The sequence below is a fragment of the Danio aesculapii genome, chromosome 3 (assembly GCF_903798145.1).
Source record: "Danio aesculapii chromosome 3, fDanAes4.1, whole genome shotgun sequence".
NCBI classification, from domain to species: Eukaryota; Metazoa; Chordata; class Actinopteri; order Cypriniformes; family Danionidae; genus Danio; species Danio aesculapii.
In genome coordinates this window covers 45,977,214-45,991,479 of record NC_079437.1, presented here as the reverse complement: position 1 = coordinate 45,991,479, position 14,266 = coordinate 45,977,214, and the positions used below count along the sequence as shown (strand labels likewise).

General features: G+C 35.5%; 2 protein-coding genes across 2 annotated transcripts in view; both read left to right on the top strand.

Annotated features, from left to right (window-relative positions):
• The first annotated feature begins 1,576 nt into the window (after nucleotides 1–1,576).
• On the top strand, nucleotides 1,577–12,447 carry pgls (6-phosphogluconolactonase). The gene is made up of 6 exons (XM_056454116.1): nucleotides 1,577–1,636; nucleotides 4,340–4,612; nucleotides 6,194–6,301; nucleotides 6,394–6,495; nucleotides 8,029–8,169; nucleotides 11,313–12,447. The coding sequence occupies exons 2-6, from the start codon at nucleotides 4,346–4,348 to the stop codon at nucleotides 11,457–11,459; spliced, it is 765 nt and encodes a 254-aa protein (XP_056310091.1). The 5' UTR covers nucleotides 1,577–1,636; nucleotides 4,340–4,345; the 3' UTR covers nucleotides 11,460–12,447.
• Nucleotides 12,448–12,820: 373 nt separating this feature from the next.
• Nucleotides 12,821–14,266, top strand: part of colgalt1a (collagen beta(1-O)galactosyltransferase 1a) — a 35,387-nt gene continuing 33,941 nt past the window's right edge. Inside the window, exon 1 of the mRNA XM_056454115.1 lies at nucleotides 12,821–13,917. Coding sequence (XP_056310090.1) covers nucleotides 13,670–13,917 — 248 coding nt within the window. The 5' untranslated portion in view covers nucleotides 12,821–13,669. The remainder of the gene's footprint in view (nucleotides 13,918–14,266) is intronic.

Here is a 14,266-nt window from a genome sequence, read left to right as displayed (position 1 = left end):
ATCACTGGGAAACATCCATACACTCATTTACACACATACACTATGGACAATTTTAGCTTACCCATTTCACCTGTACCGCATGTCTTTGGACTTGTGGGAGAAACCGGAGCATATGTGCATAGTTAAGGACATAGCTATAGGACAACCACATTCCTGGAGGACCAACAACACTGCATGTTTTAGACGTCTCTTTTGTCTGTCACACCCATTGCAGCTCTTTCAGTCTGCTGATGATCTGAATCAGGTGTGTTTGGTTAAGGAGACATGGAAAATGTGCAGAGCTGGTGGTCTACCAAAAACATGGTTGAGAAACACTGCTATAGGACACCGTTATATATTATATAAATAATTAATTTAAACTTAAATTAAATTTAGCAAGGATGTATTTAAGAGAATGAAAGTAGAAAGTGTATAAATAAGAAAACAAACACCTGAAAATGTCACCTTTCTGTTATGTTATATAGAAAATGGACTAATGAAAAAAAAAGGAGATGTTAAAACCAGAAGGCATATTTTACTTTTGAAATAGTGCATTTATAGTTTAAAATTCATTTTAAATTATTAGTTTAAATTAAAGGAATTTTCTCTTACTTTTTTTAGCTGTATATATTTCATAATTAGGAATACAGGCCTGTTGCAAGGGTGGACAAAGTCCAGAACTTGGCCCCTATGAACTTATTTGTGCCATTTTTGACAGTGTGCCATAATAAATTGCCAAAATGACAAGAGGGGTCTGGCTGCAGACTTTGTGCAGATGCAATCTGAGCTGCATCCAGTGCTTTTTAATGTGCTCACCTTACAATACCCCTCACAGTGATGTCACCAGCTCAATTGAGTGCATTGTGTCTGACATTGCATCTCTAAGCGATGCAGTCTCAGCTTGCATCATAAAGGCTGCATCCAGATACTATTGAAAATAAATGATGGAAGAAGGCTTTAAGACAAATTTCATTTTTAATTATTCAAATTTACAAATTCTGACTGAGGAAATGAGCTGGCCAGTTTATTTTCCTATAGGCTACATTTTTTAAGTTTTTTTTTTTTTATGTTTTGTATACGTTTTAACATTGTTTTTTGCTAATGATGCATGAGGATAAGTTTGTGTTTTAAAAATAAGTGTTTTTCATACTTTATTTAAAATGTTTAATTTAAAATTCTAACTCATTACATTATTTATAAAACTAATAACTTACCGTTTAAACGCATTTCTAAATAAACACTTTGTGCTAAGTCAGTATGGTAAGCACTTTGACAAAAGTGTAGGAAATATTTTTGTTGCATCAAAATATGTGGCCAAGCTAATGCAGCAAATATTAGTGCTTAAAATGTTACAAAAATGCAGTGTTTTAACCTCATCATTCAAAAAACATTTGGGAGAATAGCTGCAAAAAGATCCACTTTTTGAGGAAAAAAAGAACCATTCACTTCAATAGGCTTGCTACGGGACAGGAATAAATTAATTAAACAGCATATAAAACATAAACGTTAATTAATCTTTTCGGATTCCACTAGGGCTCGATTAAAGTGTGCACTACGTTGCCCAGAATGCATCAGTAGGCAACACTCGCTGTGATTGGATGTTAATCAGATCGCACGAGGAACTCTTGAGTGTAGCCTGCTAAGAAAACATTCCACGGTGAGTGCAAAGTAAATGTGCTAATTTTACAATATCGATAAGCCAGTGTGGAAGATGTAAAATCACAGAGCATCATTCCGACCTTCTATTGTTGGCAGTGTTAATCGCTAACCGTTTTACTGCTGTAACTACGACTAAAATTCTTTTTAGATTCATTCATTAACCTCTCACCTGCAATTGAGGTAAAGCTGGTTTTATATTCGCACATTCGTTCAGTGACAACTTGTAACATGCTTACTACATTTACCATGGTACTTTGATTATTCGGTCTGAAATCGATAGCAAGTCTTCAAAACATGACTTCAAAACAACATTAGCACTATTTATTTGACTGTGAACAATGTTGTACTGAGTCATTAACGTTAGCTGGTAATATGATTTTACTTGTAGGATACCTTTCTGAAAATATTCTATTGAAGTCCGAATGTGTGATTATGAAACCAAATTTACCTCAACTCACCTGCACTGCCCAAACAGATTAGACAGGTTTTTAACAAACACCAATGCTGCTCACTGCAGAACGTTAACTCATCATTTTGTTTATTTTATAAACCAGGTGTATAATTCTTTTTATTGTTAGTCATGCTAAGGCTGTGGTCGTATATTGAGTTCTGCTGTGTCATTTGACTAAAGGCCCCTATTACAAGATGTAAAATAAGTCTCTGATGTCCCTAGAGTGTGTGGAGATTCAGCTTAAAATACACCGCATATAATGTTTTATATCTCTTTGAAACTGCCCCTTTTAGGCTTTTATCCTAATTGGCCCGTTTTGGTGACTGTCACTTTAAATTCAGATGAGATTGTGCTCCCTGTCCTCTTTTATATTTATATATATATATATATATATATATATATATATATATATATATATATATATATATATATATATATATATATAAATAAGTGTAGCGCTTCAAATGCTTATGTGACAGCATAGTGACCAATTCAAAAACAAGACTAAAGTCCTATGATAATTAGAGATGGGTCTGGATGCAGACCAGGTGCAGTGCAATCAGAGCTGCATCCAATGCTTTTTAATGCACTCACCTAACCCCACCCCTAACCCTACCCGTCACAGTGACATCACTCACTCCATTGAGTGCATTGTGTCTGACATTGCATCGCTGAGTGATGCAGCCTCAGCTTGCATCATAAAGGCTGCATCCAGAAACAATTTTCTAATTAGAGAGAGATTGTCACTAATGGGCAGTGTTGTGCTAGTTACTGAAAAATAGTAACTGGTTACAGTTAGTAGTTACTTCATTCAAAAACTCAATTACTTTATCGATTGCTTACACCAAAAAGTAATGCATTACTGTTAAAAGTAATTTTTAAGTTACTTTTCCAAAAAACATTTTAATGCTCCCTTTAATGCCTTTATAACATCACTTCAGTGCTGCATGGAAAATACACTGTTGACCAACTTCACAGTTTTAATTAATTTGCATTCTCACTACTAAAACACAAGACAGACTTAAATAAAAGTAATTTGAAACACTAAGTCAAATCAGCAGCACAAAAATAAAAAAATATATAACAAGGTGATAAACCAGCTGAATAATCATAACAGCTTAAACATAACAGCAAAAACTAAAGTTGCTTCAGCGTTGTTGTATTTAACCCTTAAACATGTTCTTTCACAGCTTGAGTATGAAAACTAGCAATAATATACAACAAACACAAAACCTTTATGAAATAAATAAAGTAATCTGAATTATCATTCAGAAGCAATTTGGTGAAATTCGGCACCAAAACAAAATGCTGTTACAGGCAACCATAATTTTTATGCATTGTAAACAAAACAAAAAGGTACGAATTAAATTTGGTATGTCAACAACTTATGGAAAGTAAGCTGTGTATATTCAAAGTGCAAAATCGGCTGTTGTATAACCGCTAAAAAAATAAGTAAAACAATAATAATATAAATCACAGAATTTTTTTCTGAGAAATACAACACTATACACATTTAAATAAGGTGTTATGAAATATAACAAAAATGTGTCTCTGTGTCTACTAAACTAATTATTCTGTTATACAGATAATAAATGTGTGCTTATTAATTTGAAACAACAAACACAGTAGTAATAGTAATTATTGTGTTCGCATGTACGAATACGCATGTATTCGGTCTCTCTCGCAAGCACACTTGGCCTCTTGCGCGCACCCGGTTTCTCTCGCGTGCATTCGGTCTCTGTTTCGATTTACTTTTGTCTGGTCTGGTGCTTCATACACGACGTGTCTTCTTTACAGTGGTTGGTTGGCATTCACCAATCCCACAATGCGTTGTCGCTGTAAACAAGATGTAGGCTAAACAAAATAAATTAACTTACCAAGTAACGGACAAGCACATCATATTGTAATGGTAACAGAGTTAATATACTTGAAAAGTAATGCATTGCAGTATTAGTTACTGTGAAAGGTAATGCCGTTACAGTAACGGGTTTTTGCCCGACACTGTTAATGGGCGGGGCTTTCCCCCTCTCATGACACGTACAATGAGAGAACGTCAATCAAAGTGTTTCTGCAGACTGTTGTTATCAGGTGTGATTATAAAAAATAATATGAATACATTTTTACCATTAGATGCTGGTTATATACACAGACTGTTGCCGCACAACCGTTTAAACACGGTAGTAAAGTGATTTTTGCATGATAGGTGCCCTTTAAGTGTGTCTTCATGTCTCTTTGTAATCATGATTTCAGAGAGTGATGTCTGGAAGGAGAGTGTTGGTTTTTTCTTCAGTGGCCGAGCTCGGGTCTAGTCTGGCCCAGCTGCTGTCCTCTCGGGCAGAAAAAGCTCTGAGCGCTGGTGGAAGCTGCTTTTCTCTGGGTCTTTCAGGAGGGAGTCTGGTTTCCATACTGAGTAAAGAACTGCCTGCTTTACCAAACCTGGACTGCAGCAAGTGGCTTATTGGCTTCTGTGATGAGAGACTAGTGCCATTCAGTGATCCAGAGAGCACTTATGGATTATACAAGGTAACTGTGCACATATTAGAAAGAGTGGAAGTCTGTTATGCAAACATGTAGTCTCTCAATATTTTTATAATACTCAAATACAGAAGGGTTAGTTCACTCATGAATGAAACTTTTGTTAATAATTTCTCATGTACACCCTCATGTTGTTATAAACCACTGAGAACTTATTGACATCTTCAGAACACTAGGATATTTAGATGAAATCTGAGAGCTCCCTCATCCTCCATAGACAGCAATGGTCCTGAGACATTCAAAGTTTAGAAAAGAACATCTCATCTGACTGTAATTATACGAAGCTCCAAGAACATTTTGTGTTCCAATAAAAACTGTAAAAAATGACTGTATACTGTAATGTCTACAATTATATAGATTATATATAATTGTATATAACAATTATATATAATAATTTATAAAAAAAAACATATATGAACTTATACAAAGCCTTACAGACTCTGAAATGTTTCCAATAAATAAAAACAAACATTTAGGCCTTATTTGAGTTCATAAACAATACGAAACATACACATTCAGTACAAACCTCTCATATTTAAAAAGTAATTCCGTCATTCCGAGTTCATAGTAGTCCAACAGGTGATTATAATTAAACATGGCAGTTTGTTCATGTTTGGGTTTCTGAAAGAATCATTTGCTCCTTTGTTTTTTCGCGCTTCACTTTCGCGTTTGTCCATTTCTGAATGTCAGAAGCACTTCAATAATCACGCGCACTTTATTATCATCAGCTCAAGAAGTTCATTATTTCAAATCTAGATAAGCAGCGAGCGCACGCGAGATCTCTAGAGAAAGTGTAACCACTAACACTTTTAGATGGCCTCATAAACAACAAGAGAACGAATGGTGGATTCTGTTCTTCTTCATGGCTTTGTGGCTGTTCATCAAGACGACGACAAGATTTGTTTTAGCTTGGGTCAATCATGGGTCGTTATTAAATGTATATATTGTTACGGTGTAATGTCTCGACTGTTTTTAAAAATGGCGGTTCCTTTGTTTTCATTCTCCTGCTTGTGTACGCGCTAGTGACGTTTCTCTGTAAACCAATCTCGCTCCGCTTTTTGGTACCCTTTTGTCATGCAAGGTACCCTTTAGGAAGGGTACCCAAAAAGTAGTACAGTACGGTTCACTTTTTGTTACCTTTTGACCGTGAACACTGCCATAAAAGCGTACCAAACTGTATCGTACCATACCGTACCACTCAGTGAAAACAAGCCATAGGTGATCTGTACCAGATGTAGGTGATCTTTATCAGATGCATGGACCAGATGTACGTGTATCTGAAACGTGCTACAAAACATACCCTAAGTAACGCATTTTGAATTTACAAAAATGTACAGTGCCCTCTAGTGGATTTTTCATCTTGAACGTGCAACAAAACGTACCTGGAGCACTGTATTCCCAGTGAGCCTGGGCTGCCTATATTGATTGTCTCAGGACATTAAGTATTCAGTTAAAAAAAGGTAAAATGAGTGCCAGTCTATGGAGGATGAGGTCCAGACAGGTGTTTCTTTAGGGATTGTGTTGTAGCATGAAAAGCTATGCATACTGATTACTGTTTATGTCTTACAGAATCAATTATTTGGGAAAATCAACATTCCAGACGAAAGGATTTTAGCTATAGATCCTTCTTTACCTGTGCAAGAATGTGCCGAGGAGTATGCAAGCAAACTGAGCAAGGTGTGATTCTATTCATTAATAAATAAAAATAATTTAATTCATCACTTCATGAATTTTAATTCATAGCTCTTAATAAAATGTTGTTGTTTTAGGCTTTTAGCACAGAGCAGATTCCAGTGTTTGATGTTTTGTTGCTGGGAATGGGACCAGATGGACACACTTGCTCTCTCTTTCCAGATCATCCATTATTACAGGTTTCAGATACATTCATAGTAAATGAGCATCAATATGTTTTCAGTAAATTAATGGAATAATATATAACATGGGTTTCCTTTTATTATTTATGTTTGATAACCTAGTTATTATTTGTTGGTGTCTTTTGTACACTTTCCATGTACTTACTATAGTAATTCAATTGTTAATTACAATTATTTAATAACTTATTGTTACAACCCACATTCTAACCCTAACCAACCAAGTAACCAAGTAAGTGTTTGTAGATACCTTAAAATAAAGGGTAATTTTGTTTGTCAACTGAACCCCTTAGATATACAGTATTTTGCTGTAGATTAATTAAAAATATAATATGAATAATTTTTTCACATATTGTGATCACTATACTAACTTCCCTATTTTATATTCTTTAGTTATCTAGGTATGTATTACAAGCAAAGCTTAGCAACACCCATAGGACATGCGAGTTCAGATGCAAAAACCTCTAAATCCATCAGACCTCTTCTTGTAAATGAGCATTTTCTATCAGGCTCCTCTAATAAGGTTCAGACGTTTCATTTTATATGTCATGAAAAGGCTATTAGCTAGTAAATAAAATTAAAACATTTTTTAAAAATGTCACTTTAGACAATTCTTTGTTTTTTAACAAACATTCTCTTTAAATTTTCTTTTGTGTCAAAACCAGCTAAATCCAAGTCTGCTTTTTATGCAAAAATCTCTAAATCCACCTGTTGGAACAAGACAGTGTAATTAGTTGATAATGAAGATGCCATTAGAAATTATTTTACCAAACATAAAACACATACACAAACCACCTAAAATGAAAAATATAAAAAAAAATATATATATATATCCTCATAGCATACACGTGAGATAAAAGAACGACATCTTAACTCTGTCTTTTGTGAAATTTCGTGAAACTCCATTTGTTCTCTTTTTCTTATAATGCACAGAGTTTTGAGGTAAGGGACATTTTCATTTGCCATTCACTGACAGTCGGACAGACTCATCCAGTTCATCAAACTCCGTCTTTTAAAATCGAAATCAGAAGCGGAATATGTCTCCTCATAAAGCCGGCGTATCAGCGTGCTGCTACATTGGAAACATATTCGATACACGCCTTCTGATTGGTTCTCGGGATTAGCTCATTTTTGGCGGAGGTGGCGTTTAGCGGCTTTTGCATCTGAACTCCTCATATGTTAATATTTTAAATGTTAGCAATTCATTTTATCCATGTTTTTGTTTGCAAATGTTTAAATATGCTAATAAACATGCTAGCACTAATGCATGTTAATGTAGTGATAGCAATGTACTAAATATGTTAGCCATAAAGTCAACATGTTAGAAATGTCAATTTTTATTTGTTCAATGTTTTGTTCGGTGTTAAATCATGCTAACATTGTGTTAAAACATCCTAGAATTATAGTAAATCAGTCTTTGTTTTTTGTTTTGTAAAGTAAACAGGCTTTTTCAAGCTAACATAAAACGTATCTGTATGTTGTTGTTTTTTTTTTTCACAAAACTGTTTTGACTGTGAATTATTTATTTTGTAGGAGCGTCTGAAGACAGTGGCCCCCATCTCTGATTCCCCCAAACCGCCCCCTCAGCGAGTCACTATGACATTACCCATGGTTAACGCTGCTAGATGTGTGGTGTTTGTGTCAACTGGTGGTAGCAAAGCCCCTGTACTGAAGGTAAGCGCTGGCAAGAGTCTCAGAGCTCACGGTACATCTATAATAATGAATATTATGTTTGAGCATAGAAGTCATAAATGTGCACGGTTTTGAAGTGCATGCGGCTTAAACACAAAATGTCCCGCAGATATGAGAGAAAGTTGATCAATATCTATCCACTGTATTACATATACCAGTTACAACGTCAAATCTGCCCTTAGTGCTCATTCTTGAAGTAGCCTTCATGTAAGTGATTTCAGCTCAGTAATCCAGCTCCACAAACATACGTCATCATCTTGCCTTGCTTATTTTTACAGCGTTCTTCATTTGACATTTGCATAATGTCAAGAAATTTCCAACCTTTTTGACCCTATCGGCTACTTTCAATCCCTAAATTCGCTATGTGGGTGTTTACACTTAACTTCCATATGAATGAGCTAAAAATGCTCGCTGCGCAGCGCTCCCAATGTGCCACTAGCTCATATCCTTTAGGTGTTAAGACACTATTTCCCAATTCAATTAAAAAGTACAAAGAGACAATAACTTAAATATTTTAGAAACTTTATTTAGGTTATTATATGATTTTTTTTTTCTACTTGAAAAAAGAATTAACAAAAGTATATGAACATATTTTGAAAAAATGGATAAATTATGAAACACAAAAGCTGCGTCTGAAATTGCATACTAAAGCAGCTACTACATTTGAATTTTAATTTACTTCTTGGGCATTATAAAAGTACATTTTATATAGTATGAATGCGAGTATGGATGTAACTCAGAAGTACTACCTTCGCCATTCTGTCATTATCATGTTCTATCAGTTGTGTCACTTCACTCCTATTTATAAATCAATTTCAGTTTATTTATAGAGCACAAAGAAACAACTGCTGTAGGGCTGGGCCGATAAACGATATTATATCGAATCGTGATAAAATTTATGTCAATAACAATGATAAGCTCTGGACTTTTTTTTACTCTTTCTTGATCCAAGAGCCAGTCACACAGCAGAAATGTGCAACAATGGGAGACTAAGGGCACTATTTGATGATCCATGCGCAGGGCGCAAAAGCAATAAGGGCGTGTCAGAATCCACTTTTGTTAATTTAAGGACAGAAAAATCCGCTTTGCGCTGTGGCGCATGGTCTAAAAGGGTTGAGCTTATTCTCTTAATGAGTTATAGGGGCGTTTTGAGATTAAACCAATCAGAGTCTCATCTCCCATTCCCTTTAAGTGTCAGTTGCATCGCGCCATGACGCATTTGCTTATTACATGGCAGACTTTGTAAGTGGAAAAACTGAGCACTTCACTAGCAATAAAACAGTTAAACAGAGCATCTGCAGCACGAGAATGAGAGATGAACCTCCTCATTATTTACTTTCACTTTCACTCTCATGGATAGGGAACCTTCTTGTACGCACAGACATCTATTAGCCTATACATAATTAATTTTGTTTGTTAAGCGCAAAGATTTGTTTCAAAACTATTTCTAAAGTCAGTTCTAATTTCCAGCAAACGAATAAATAACAATAATCACGAAGTGTGTTAAAAAACTGAGTTGTATCCTAATACACATGCTATGCCCCATATGGTCTAAAACCTGACAGGTGGGCAAATCTAAGCTTGTTTTTAATAAAACAAATATAAATATGCATATAATATATAGTACTGATAATAATAATAACATTAGACAAAAGCAAATTGTTATGAATAAACTGAAAAAGCCCCCCGAGATGAAGAAGGCATGAAAGTATGGTTTTTATATGTATGTAGGCTAGAAAATAATATGTTTTGTAATATTTTAATATATATATATATCCTTATTATATCCTTATTATATCTAATATATCCTTAACATTTTAATTCTTTTTCATATGTAAAGATATTTGCATAATGTTGTACATCCTGTGAGTATTATGTAATGTGTAAGCGAAGTACACAACTAACGTGCTCTGCGCTGGACTTCAGACCGGCTTTGTTCTGGTCTATTGAACAATCTATTATAGTTTCTCAAAATAGCAACGCACCAGCAATGCGCCTCAACACGCCTCCTTTTTTAGACCAGAACGCCTATGGGCGCACATACTGTATGAGCGTAAATGCATTTGCTATTTAAACAGTGCAGTGCAAAGCGTCAAAACGACTCTTGCGCCAAGCTGAAACTAGCAAACAACAATTGCGTCGCGCCTTGCGCTGCATTGCGCCGAGTGGATGATAGGGCCCTAAAAGTGTGTGCATAGTAGATATACAAAATTTTTGGCCACCGAAAAACTTGTTTGGCTGAAAACTTGTTATGCCATTTTAATGGACTCTCTAATTTTTGTGGCTTCAGTCATTGTTGGGGTACTCTTTTAAATCTGGAAGCATTAACAACTCATATTGAAATAGATATCATTATATATCGATTTCGCATTTTTGCCATATCGCCCAGCCCTGTACTGTTGACCAAATCCTCTCCTGTAGTCTTATGGGATAGTAGTGTCCAATGGATATGCATTTCCGAATCTCGCAGGAAGTAGTAGGTCATTTGGATACTTCTCGCGTACAGTTTTTCAAGTACTATTAAAATCAAATGCATTTAATCTAGATTAATTTGTGTAAACTATTTACAGTTTATATGTATACAAATTTTTAATTAAGTGTCATTTACTTGCCCTCAAGTGGCCGTATGCACATTATGCACAACTGACATTAAAGACATATGACGTAAGACATTGTAAGAGTAATATAAAGTATATTGTTAAACAGTAATGCCAAGCCAACTACTTTTCTTGTTCATTTTTGTTTGTTGATAAATGAACTGTGTGGGAAGAAGTTCCCATGAGATGTTATGTCATGCCGTATACGTCAGTAGGGCATAACATGGCGGCGTTTAATAATAATAGATAAATGTGCTTTTAGAAGCTTAAAAAGCCACCATCCATCACTATTATACAGCATTGAAAAACCAGTATAAAATGTAAAACTCCGCCTGGGTTAATCTGATTGAATAAAGTCTAATTGAATCAGTCTGACTGAATTAAGTCTGATTGAATAAAGTCTTATAAATGTCAATAATTTGGCTGATTTGTTAAGTTCTTATACGATGATTGGTCATGGGAATTAGTGGAAACAGACTTACTTTAAAAGAGCGATATTCTCACAGTTTGTATTGTGTGGTTCCTTAGCATGTGTTGGAGGGTGGTGAAGGGCCTGCTCTTCCAGCAGCTCTGGTTTCTCCTAACCAAGGAGAGCTCTTCTGGCTCCTGGATGAACCGGCCGCTGCCTCACTCACGTCTCCAGTCGAGAGGCCTGGTCCTGGGGCTAAACTCTGAATTCAGGACACTGAACTTGTAGAAACACAGGCTAGTATTTACGCATTTGGCGAAAAATTGTTTGAGAAATTGATTCAGCAATTTTCAAAATGATCCTGAGCTATGTTTTTAACAGTAGATGGCACTCTACGCTAGTTTTTAACAGCAGATGGTGCTCTAGGCTTGTTTTTTAACTAAACCCTCAAATGCATGTGAAGCATTGGTTTCAAACTGGATTCCTGGAGGGCCGCAGCTCTGCAAAGTTTTGCTCCAACCCTAATCAAACACAGCTGATCCATCTAATCAAGATGTTAAAGACTACTGTGGACAATTAAGCAGATGTGAGTTGGAGGTGGTTGGAGCTAAACTGTGCACAGCTGTGGCACTCCAGGAATTGACTTTGAGACAATTGATGTAAACACAGCTCACTGTGAAAATTCTTATCATTCGTTTAAATCTTTCCAAACGTTATTAATGATTATTTTAGGTTGGACTGGTATTTGTAAAGAATTTGGACACAAGCAGAGTGTTGCTGTTTGTGAAAGTTACAGCGCCACCTGCTGATAAAAACTAAGCCTAGAATCCATTCAAGAATGAAAAGCTATACGTTTTGAAAATCAATTTCTCAAATGATTGTTCATCACAGCTCTACTGGTATTCCCGTGGAGTCCTTACACGGCACTGTTTAAGAAGTTTTCTTGTTAGCACTTATGAAAATGAATCATCATAAAAGTAATTACGGCAGTTATTGTTTCTACTTTATAACTGTTATAGGATCTTTGATTATTTTTTTCTGTCATTTGATAATATTCTATAAAATCAATTTAGTTCCATTATGGCATCAATAACCATTCATGGTTTTTGAAAAGCCCATTGTAGCCATTGCACATTTTTGATATAGACGCAATGTGTTATTTAAAAAAAAACTGATGAAATTGTGAATAGTTTTGAACATTTTGTCAAAAGCATTGTGTCCACTGTGGAGGAAAAATAAAACATTTTTGTGTTATTTTTATAGGGCTATGCCTTTTTTTCTTAGAATTATTACTAATTCTAGTCACAGTGACCTTTTTCAATTCCATTGCATAAACAAGCATTATGATTAAACTAAATCTAAAACCATTAATCGTTTTCAGTGCTTGAAATAAAATAAAACCAGATTTATAAAAAACGCTCTCAACCTACTTTACTTCAGCTAGTTGCCAAGACATAATTACGCATATTATCAAGTTGATATTCTGTAATAACCAACCTATTTTAGTTATTCTATTCTTTATTCCACTGTTTCAGTGGTATTTCTCACTAAACTAAGAATTACTACATAGACATAGTTAAATAAAAAAATCAATGAACGGGAATTAAATCTCTTTTTTATTGAAGACTTTTTCCAAGTTTACAATAATAGCACATTGAACATTTTATAATAATGCAGGATTTTCAAATAATTTTCAAAGGGATCACGCAATAATAAATTTGGAATCTTGTGCTCCAGACTATTGTGAATGTGACAAATAAGTTTGCAGAAGTTCTGGATTAAAGATAATAATGTTAGAAATTATTTTTGCTTCATTGGACGGAACAGTCACTTCATAAATGCTTCTTAGGCCGTTTGTTTGTTTAGTTTTGCCTCTATACGTTTTCTTGACTCTCAAAGCAAGTCATTCACTTCTGTTTAATGAAGAGTGATTTCAACTTAAAAAACTTCTTTAAGTCTAAACATACTAGGCTTGGCTAAAAAGGCTAAATTTGGACTGTCAGTGAATATTTAAGAATAGGCCAAAACTAGACTAGTCATCAAATAAAAAGAAACGAATGACTGCACATATAAAGTCAGTCAAATTTGTCTATTTGACAAATAGTCTAGTTTTGGGCTATTCTTAGATGTCTATTATATTTTCACTAATAGCCCGCCTTGTTTTACTCAAGATGTCTATTAGACGTCCATTAAACGCAAAATTGTTTGCTTGGTATATTTTATATCCACACTAGAAGACTGCTGATCTGCTATATAGACCCTTGCAGTTATTATTACAGTGTCAGCAGCATCAGTTTGCAGGGTCCCTCCCCTTTAAACGTCACCGAGTAACATCCCCTTTAACAGTCTTGCATCTGCAGTGTTGTCAACGCAGGCTCTTTTTAGTCGGCGGAAATATTTCAACAAAGTTGCCCCTTTTTAACTTTCTACCTCCTCATGAGCCCGGGGTTACTGTGAGCTGTAATAACTCGTATGTATGCTTGTAACTAGTCTGTGCTTCGCAATGCGGTGTTTCGTGTTGTTCGTGTCGCTTTTGTGCTCCTGTTTGATAAACAGCGGACCAGCTCAAGGATACTTCCATGAGGAGCGCTGGAGCCCGGAGTCTGCAATACTCGCTCCGCGGGTAATGATTGCTCTCATCTGCCGGAACAACCAGCACTCGCTGCCGCATTTCCTCGGGACCATTGAGCGCCTTAATTACCCGAAAGACCGCATCGCACTGTGGTGAGTCTGAGTGTGTGTGTGTAACGGCGACGTGCTGTTACTCGCGTCTTACTGTTACACGTCATAATGTCTGCAGTATGTGTGCGTTAAAAGTACGTGTTAATTTCTTGTAATTTATAAAAAGAGAGCAATGTTTATTCATTGCATTCCTGTAGCTATTTTTTTCTATTGTTTGCTTCCCCGATTGTTTCTAGAAACAAACTTCACACACCCCAGGGGTATGGCAAGCGGCTTTAGTATTTAAAGGGACAGTTCACCCAAAAAAAGAATAGGAATGTGTTGTTACGTCGCAGTGCATTCTGGGAGTGTTTGTGCATGTAACGGAAACGTGCTATTATTCGCATCTTAA

Coding starts and splice junctions, on each gene's coding strand:
- pgls (XM_056454116.1), top strand. CDS start 4,346: ATGTCTGGAAGGAGAGTGTTGGTTTTTTCTTCAGTGGCCGAGCTCGGG. Junction 6,302..6,393: donor ATGCAAGCAAACTGAGCAAG/GTGTGATTCTAT, acceptor TTGTTGTTTTAG/GCTTTTAGCACAGAGCAGAT. Junction 8,170..11,312: donor GCAAAGCCCCTGTACTGAAG/GTAAGCGCTGGC, acceptor GTGGTTCCTTAG/CATGTGTTGGAGGGTGGTGA.